The following is a 9,453-nucleotide window of genomic DNA, read 5'->3' on the forward strand; positions in this document are numbered from 1 at the left end:
TAGATCAAGAACAAGTGCACTAACCTTTTGATGCACTGCAGTTGTGTTTGGCACATTTGGGATGCACCTAGGACACCAGATGTTGTCCCTCTAGCTTGTCCACACCAAGATTATCAATGGCAGCCCCTTGAACAGCTTCTCAAGCCTTTTCAATTAATTAGAAAATCAGGTTTTGCCTTTATAGATGTTATAGATGCATACAGGACACTAGAAAAAATTTCTAGTATTTTTAATTCAAGAGAAGGTTAGCAATTCTCTTTGAATTGGTGAGAGATGAAGAAGAAGAGATGGGAGATGTTCTTTAGGTGGCGGCACAAAAGAAAAACAGCAACTTATAATTTTTCTTTTTATCATTTCCCTTATATAGCTAGGTCACCACTTAAAACCCTTGCCACATGTCACCTTCTGATTGGCTCTAGGTTTAATTAACCCAATCACATCGTGCCAAATGTCAAACCTAGATTTAATCTTGACTTTGATCATCTTACATGATTAAAAGACAATTGGTAAGCTTATGTGTAGTGCTATGTGTCACCATCTCATGGTGCCACATGTCACCCTGTGAAATGACCAAAATACCCTTGTGTCTTAATTTTGAGTTCTCAACCTAAAATAATTATTTCTCTTCTTCTAATCAATTTATATCAAATATAAATTAATTATTTAATCTCTATTAATTAATTTCTCATAATTAAATTCATATTTAAACACTTTAAATATAAATTTAACTTAAACTATACATCCAATAACCTAGATTTGATTTCAAGCCATGCTATGAACTTTTTAATCTAATTGCAAACCAAACCTATTTAATTAATCAATTAAACTATTTAATTAATTAATTAAATCACATTTAACTTGGTGATTAGTTGTGTATGTGTGTGACTTACTAGGCTCATCACTAATTGGCAATGAGATATGATATCAACTCTTAATATCATCAGAACTCTTTCTCACTATAAATAATTTCTCTAAATCATTTTAGGCAGCTCATAGACTATGGTTAACACCTAGCATAGCATGTCATAGCCACCCAACTAGTAATAAAGTTTACCTTAAATGAACCTATAATCATATGTTACCATGCACTAGAATCTCTCTGTTACAAAATCCCAATTCGAGCTGGAGTCTTGGTTTATGTCAAACCCCATTTGCTATAAATATTATGTTCTCTTTTAATTCTAGTTCTTGATTAAAAAGATTTTCTCATCAGAAACTCTTTTTTAATTAAATCTATCTGTCCTGGCCAAGAACTTGAAACATCAAGAACAATTAAATTAACATAGGATTTTATCCCTATTTACTTAGGGTAACAGATTTCATCTTGATCAACACCTACCTCCATATATAACTAGTAGGAGCCAACACATGCCCATATACCAATACACAGTACAAGTATAAAAGCAGTATCAAACTCAAACCACCTATATACAAGAAAACTATACTATCTCAGGTCTAAAGATTATATGCACTGATATGATTTATGACAATGCATTGACAAGATTAAACTCCATGTGCTTGTCATAAATGTCACTGGTTCGGCCTACTTATCACGCATAAGTGCCTATCATGTTTGTTATATGGCATGAGACTCACCATTCCATCTTATTTATATCTCATATAAATACATTGGGAACAAACATGATTACAATCTTTCTAGATAATTCATGTCCTTATTGTGAAGTATCCTCGATTATGAACCAATTTATAATACTTTGTGGTAGAAATAATGTCACTCATATTCTTAACAACTTAAGAATAAAATTTCTAATAAAATATCAATGGTCCTTTTCTATTACACATAAATATATTATGTAAATGGAAAAGTGAAAATGCCTTTTATTAATAAAACATGTACAAGATACATACTAAATGATATGCTCTACGGCATACTACTAATAATCTCCCACTAGCACTAGAGCCATTCATTATAATATCTTAGACCCATCTTCTCAAGATGTCGGTCTAGCTAAGTTTTTGACATAGGCTTAGTGAATGGATCAGCTGAATTTTCAGCTGATGCTATTTTCTGCATGGCTACATCGCCTCGCCCAACTATTTCTCTGATAATGTGATAGCGCCTTTTTATGTGTTTGGATTTCTAGTGAGACTGGGGTTCCTTAGCCTGTATGACTGCTCCATTGTTGTCACAGTGAAGTGGAACTGCTGAATCAATGGAAGGAACTACTGCAAGTTCTGTCACGAACTTTTTTATCCAAAATTTTCCTTTGCAAGATCTCGATGCAAAGAATATACTCGATCTCGGTAGTGGAATCTGCAATGCACTGTTTGGAACTCTTCCAACTGACTGCACCTCCATTACAAATGAACACATACCCAGAGGTAGACTTTCTATCATCGATATCTGATTGGAAATCAGAATCAGTATAACCATCCAATTGCAAGTCACCACCTCCATATATCAAGAATAAATCCTTAGTTCTTCTCAAGTACTTAAGGATATTCTTGACAGCTATCCAGTGTTCCAAATATGGAATTCTAAGCATTTTATCTCTTTCTTCAGGTGTCTTTGGAGACATCTCTTTAGAAAGGTGGATACCATGTCTCACTGGTAACAATCCTCTCTTGGAATCAAGCATGTTAAACCTCTTTAATACCTTTTCCAAGTATAGACTTTGGGATAAACCAATTATTCTTTTCCCTCTATCTCTATAGATGCGAATCCCAAGAATATAGGTTGCCTCCCCTAAGTCTTTCATGGAGAATGCATTTGACAATCATACCTTTACAATTGTCAACATACCTATGTCATTACCCATCAATAAAATGTTATCTATATATAAGACAAGGAAAGTGACAGCACTATTACTAACCTTCTTATATACACATGGCTCATCCTCATTTTTGATAAAACCAAATGACTTAATGGCTTCATCAAAACGGATGTTCCAACTCCTCGAAGCTTGCTTCAACCCATAAATGGATCGCTTTAGCTTGCATACTTTGGAACTATCTTGGGATTCAAAACCCCTAGGTTGTTCCATGAAAATGTTTTCTTTAATGTATCCATTAAGAAAAGATATTTTGACATCCATCTGCCAAATCTCATAATCATAGTATGCAGCTATTGCTAATAGAATCCTAATTGATTTAAGCATGGCAACAGGCGAGAAAGTCTCCTCATAGTCGATTCCTTACCTTTGGCGAAACCCTTTCGCTACTAGCCTTGCTTTATAGGTATCTACCTTTCCATCAGAACCAATTTTCTTCTTGAAAACCCATTTGTTCCCTATAGGTACAATACCTTCAGGTGGGTCAACAAGATCCCAAACTTGATTCTTATACATGGAATCAATCTTGGATTTCATAGCATCAATCCATTTTGAAGAGTCTATATCTGATATAGCTTCTTCATAGGTAAGTGGATCATCTCCATGATCTACTTCTTCATGAGTAGACAACTCTTGTTCTTCTTCATGAAGGACATCTATCAAAGTTACAGCTTGGCAATCTCAGAACCTTCAAGTTATTTTGAAGCAAAGGATTTTCAAGAATGGAGGAGACCAATGAGAGAAGAATTAGAGATGATCAATAAAAATGAAACCTACCGATTGGTACAAACGCCTAAAAATCACAAGGTGATAGGAGTCAAATGGGTTTTCAAAACAAAACTCAATCCTAATGGTATAATTTGCAAACACAAAGCCAGATTGGTGGTGAAAGGCTATGCCCAACAGTATGGTGTGGATTTTCAGGAGACCTTTGCTTCTTTTGTGACACCCCTTACCCATCTACAGTGTAGCCGAGCAAGATATGTCACACAGTGTGCCGGAACACCATATCTTATTTCATAACAAGTTATCCTTCTTAATTTATTTATTATTCACCAAGTGTTAAATTTTACCAATTATATCATTTATTTACAACTTTGATTTGTCTGAATTTTCCATAAATTTCTATAGAAAATCCGGCAGGTTGTAAATTGGAAAAACAATTCTTTTGAACCTATTAAAAACACTTCCAATATGGCTTTTCAAATCCAGAACTCCAATATACATACATATCAACTCAATCTCCAATTCTCATCACAATTTTCAAAATCTTTGTTCACATCACAATTTGAATTAATTCCATGAATAACTCCTCAATATTTTATTTTTCAACAAAATATACTGATAATTACAATAACATGAAATTTCATATATTTACATTATCATATGATTTCATGAGTTTGTAATTACAATCATAAACTAGTACAAAATGCAAAGTACAAAATACAATCCAAAATCCTAACATCCTACCAAGTGCACTGCAGATATGAGGTGACTCTGGACTCTGCGCAAATCTGTCTAATCACCCGGTCTGAGGTCTGCTGGACTCCCCACCTATGTCTCCAGTACCTGCGCATGGCAAAAGCGACGCGCTAAGCAATTCTGCTTAGTGGTGCCAATAAAATAAAATAGCTAATATAAAATGGATGTGCAGAATGTATACTGACATTTTATGAAGACTAAGTTCCTGGCAATTATTGTAGTATTATGTGATTAAAATTTAGTAAGATTTATTTTGATTGGCCGAATAACCTATAATAGTCAACTGGACTAGATAAATGGGTAAACTGACACTGGGTACCAAGTACCTCGGGCATCACACCATTGGTCACATTGTGTCTCCCGGTGCAACAGAACAGTTAATAAGCTGCAGTAAACATTGGGCACAAGGCCAAGTATCACACTGATATAAGAATGGCTAAAAGCCATAAAATCCTAGAATGGCATTTTGCCATGTGTAGTACTGCTAACTGAACCCTATTGGCATGCCAACCTATCCAAACCAATCATTCTAGGCATACTAGGGCATTTTACATAGTTAATGATTTAATTATTTATTTTTATAATGTAGAGGTTACTATTCAATTGACTAATTTCACTCAAAGGTTGACTTTTTAATTTATAATAAGTTTGTTGAACCAAAGTTCACCAAGATAAAACATTTTGGTTCACAAAAGTGTTGGCATTAGTTACCAAACAATGCTTAGAATCAATGGAGAATAATTCAGAAATTTCAATTTTTAGTGCTATAGTTCACTATTCCATTAGGTCATTCTACAGTGAGAATTTGGCCAAATGTTCTTCATCAAAATTGTTCCATTAGGTCATTAGTTACATTTCGTTTTTTGAATCACTCCATTTGGAGTTTTGTAGCTCAAGTTATGGCCTAAACACCATAACTGGCTGGATTGCAATTTTTCCAGAATTTCTGGGTAGAATCAATTCTGCAATTTTTTATACACTGACTGTAGGCCAGTTTTTGAATATGTTATGGTCAAAATTTGGGTTTTTTTTCTTCATGAAAGTTGTAGGGCTATCTCTCAACTTTCTACTGGTAAAATTTCAGGTTGATTGAACTTTTCTACACTGAGTTATGACCATTTGAACAAACACTGTTCATTTAATCATTTTCCAAGGACAACATGTTAGTCACCTAGATTATGGTAGTTTTTAGGTTAACTTGGTTTGGTTTTCTGGGCAGGGTTTCTTCACCAAAGTTGTGCCATTATGTATCTAGTTTCATGTCCAATTGGCCTTGCACCAATTGCACCTGCACCTTTCAAGTTACAGCTACCCAAACCTGCTGGACTCACACCCAGCCCTGTAGGTCACCAAGGGCAGCATACCTAACCTCAATTCCATTGTCCTAAATCACTTCAATTCCTCATCACATATAGTTAAATGGTCACTAATTGACCATTACAATGTTCATATACCATTACATGAGAAAACCCTAATTTTGTTCAAGTCTCCAAGTTCTCAAAGTTCATTTTATGCGTTTTACTTACAATTTCAACTTATATCATGTCCTTAAACATGAATTGAGTGAGAGAGAGAATAAATTGGGCACTAACCTTGAATGGAGTCAATCCTAAGCTTGTAAAAGCTCTTCCTTTTTACTTCTTTTTGCTCCTAAAAGCTTCACTAAGATAAAATATTAAAGTTTTGTGTTGGGAACATAGGGTTTGGTTGAAGAAAAACCAAGGAACTAAACTTTGGAAAACTTGGCAATGGAGGAGAGGGATGAGGAAACAATTTCGGCATGAAGAGGAAGAAGGTGGCTGCTAGCTTTTTCTAGAGTTTTTGACTTCTTTTCTTTCTTTTAATATATTATAAGTGATTTTATTGCATTTTGATTGGCCCAAAAATTTTAAGTGACCTCATGCTTACCTAATAAAGTAATATTATTTTTTTATTTCTTTTTTTCTCTTTACTACTCACTTTTAATTCCATTTTTAGCAATGTTTATTCATATTTGATATTATATAATGTATATACTTAATTGGACAAGTTGGTCAAAAATCATCTCTGAAGATGAAATTACCAAATTGCCCTCCGTTTGGCTTAACCAGTTAAAATTGTGTATACCGATTGATTAAATTTTCCTTGTATTTTCTTAGTAATATATTGTCATTGAGACCCCAATAATTCTTCCCTGAGGTCCCAAAAATTATTTCATGAAGTCTTCCCCGGGTCTAAGGTTACTAACGGCCTTCGCTGTCACTTCCCGTTAGGGTCACTCATCACTGGGGCTACGGCTCATTTAACCTTAGTGCATTTCATTTCTAAAAATTTTCCTTAATTTTTTTCTTATCATTATTTGGTTTATTTATAACTCCTCTCTCTAGTCTAATTATAATTTCAGATATTCTAACTGTCCGGACCAACATTGGTCACCGGAACAGTATAACGTACAGACTAGCTAAAGTGAGTATGTTACACCTGTGGCAAGGTATGATACAATCAAGCTCCTTATTGCTCTTGCTGCTCAATATTCTTGGCAAATTCATCAATTAGATGTCAAATCTGCCTTCTTGAATGGATTTCTTGATGAAGAAATATATGTAGAGCAACCAGATGGGTATATAGCTCCAGGCAAAGAAGATCATGTGTATTTGCTAAAAAAGGCCTTGTATGGCTTGAAACAAGCTCCCAGGGCCTAGTATGTTAGAGTGGACAGTCATTTGCATCAACTAGGTTTTTGCAAAAGCCAAAGTGAAGCAACTTTGTATGTGAAATCTAGTGGAGGTCAACTTCTAATAGTCTCCATTTATGTAGATGACATACTCATCATTGGAAGCCATCTTGAGCTAATTATAGAGTTCAAGGATGAGATGAAGAAAGTCTTTGAAATGACTGATCTTGGAGTTATGAATTATTTTTTAGGGATGGAAGTGATGCAATCATGTTCAAGTATCTTCATATGTCAAAAGAAGTATGCCATGGATGTAATAAAAAAATTCAAAATGCAAGACTGCAAGCCTGTATCTACTGCTATGATAACAAGTGAGAGCTAAGCAAGGATGATGACTCCAAGAAAATAAATGAAAGCTTGTATAGAAGTTTAATTGGTAGCCTTTTGTATCTCACAGCTACTAGACCTAACATACTTTTTGTTGTTAGTCTGCTTTCCAAGTTCATGCATTCTCCAAGTGTAAAACATTTCTCAGCAGCTAAAAGGGTACTGAGGTACATCAAGGGAACTATTTCCCATGGAGTTCAATTTTCCAAATCTGCAGAAGGAGACTTGAAGCTATTAGGCTATTCTGACAGTGATTGGGGAGGCTGTGTTGATGATTCTAGAAGCACCTCAGGGTACTTATTTTCTCTAGGTTCTAGTTTTTTCTCTTGGAGCTCAAAAAAACAAGAAACTATAGCACAATCCATAGCAGAAGTAGAATACATTACTGCTGCTGCTATAAATCAGGCTATTTGGTTAAGAAAATTATTGGAAGATTTGGGGCAAAAACAAGTTGAGGCAACTCAAGTTATGGTTGACAACATTTCTACAGTTTCAATTTCAAAAAATCCAGTGTTTCATGGTCGGACAAAGCATATAAAGATCAAGTTTCATTTTATTAGAGAAGTTCAACAATCCAATGAAGTGTTGCTTGTTCATTGTTCTTCTGAAGATCAATTTGCTGATATGTTTACCAAGCCATTGCCAAAAGAAAGATTTGAAGTTCTTAAATAAAAGATAGGTGTTTGTCACCTAGATGTCAAGGAGGAGTGTTCAGATGTTGACATTCCAGGTTCCAATCACTGAAGACTTGGTCTTTGAAGGTTGTTGCTGCAATCTTTCAAGTATGAAGATTTGCTGGGTTTTGCTAGACTTTAGATTACATTTGTTATGATTTCAGTTGTAACAGACCATAAAAGTAGGAGTAATTGTTATTTTTTTCTTGTATAAATTCTGCACTTTGAATGAAATAAAATCAGATCAGTTGCTTTATCTATCTTTTAACTTTTTAAATTGCAAACTTTCTTGCCTACTGCTAAAACTAGAAATTCCAATCGTTTAAACACTTTTACTCCCACAGTCTGCCATCACCAAGTCTGACTTTGGAAGAATATTCTCCATCCAAGCATTTAAAATTCTTCAAATTTGCAGTCATGATGTGTGCATCCACTATCAATGAGCCACACATCAGAATCTTGAGCTGCTACACAACACTCTTCAACAACAGCAGCAATAAATAACTTTTTCTTCTTGAATTTCAACATTTTCAGTGACTTGAGCAAGCTGAGCTTGAGGTTGTTGGTTTTGATTTGTTGTACACACCTTATCCACATGACCAAATTGCTTATAGGACCTGCAATGAACTCTTAGCCTGCACCAATAATAATTTTCAGTATGATTGGTTTTCTTGTAATGAGGACAAAGTGGAAACTTGTATTTTCTGTATTTCCTTCTACTGTTCTGCTGATCCTTTTTCTCTTTACCTCTTTTTCCACCTGATTGCTTTTTAAATCCACCATCAGACTGAGTCTTAGACTTTTGAGATGCCAAGAGCACTTTCACTTGAACTCTCCTCCTCTCTAAAAGTTTTTCTTTGCTCCACGGCTTGAAGAGCATTGGCTAGTTCAGTCATTGTGAGCTGAGACATATCTCAAGCATCTTCAAGGGAGGAGATTTTTGCTTCAAACTTTTCTGGAAGTGTCAACATCACCTTCTGCACAATTCTCTTTTCTTCAAATTCTTCCCCCAACAACCTGATTTGATTAACAATCTTCATAACCCTGTCAATATAATCTTTCACCTTCTCAGTTTCCTTCAGTCTGAGCAGCTCAAACTCCTTCCTTAAGTTGAAGATCTGCATTTGCTTTGTTTTATGACTTCCTTGGAACTCTAGTCTTAACTTGTCCCAAGCTTCTTTTGCAGATTCACATGCCATTATTCTTGTAAAAATCACTTCATCAACAGTAGAATGTATGCAAGACAAAGCTCTATATCTCTTGGCAGCTTCTTCTGAGTGGTATTTAACTTGATTGAGAGTGGGGTTATCAGGAAGTGGTCGGACTTCTCTTTATGTTCCTACAAAACTCTAGAGATCAAATGATCTGAGATAAGTCTTCATTTTAACAGCCCATATGTGGTAGTTCTAGCCATTAAACATAGGCAGAGAGGTTCCTGTTGGGTTGACAGAAGCCATAGAAGGAT

At 35.0% G+C, this 9,453-nt stretch overlaps 1 protein-coding gene across 1 annotated transcript; it reads right to left on the bottom strand.

Moving 5' to 3' along the window:
• Positions 1-8,320: 8,320 nt before the first annotated feature.
• LOC110672283 (uncharacterized) lies at positions 8,321-9,187 on the bottom strand. Its single transcript, XM_058150620.1, has 3 exons — positions 8,963-9,187; positions 8,575-8,871; positions 8,321-8,455 (listed from the first exon to the last, which is right to left on the bottom strand). The coding sequence occupies exons 1-3, from the start codon at positions 9,185-9,187 to the stop codon at positions 8,321-8,323; spliced, it is 657 nt and encodes a 218-aa protein (XP_058006603.1).
• Between the last annotated feature and the right edge of the window lie 266 nt (positions 9,188-9,453).

Source organism: Hevea brasiliensis, chromosome 8 (assembly GCF_030052815.1).
Source record: "Hevea brasiliensis isolate MT/VB/25A 57/8 chromosome 8, ASM3005281v1, whole genome shotgun sequence".
Lineage (NCBI taxonomy): Eukaryota > Viridiplantae > Streptophyta > Magnoliopsida > Malpighiales > Euphorbiaceae > Hevea > Hevea brasiliensis.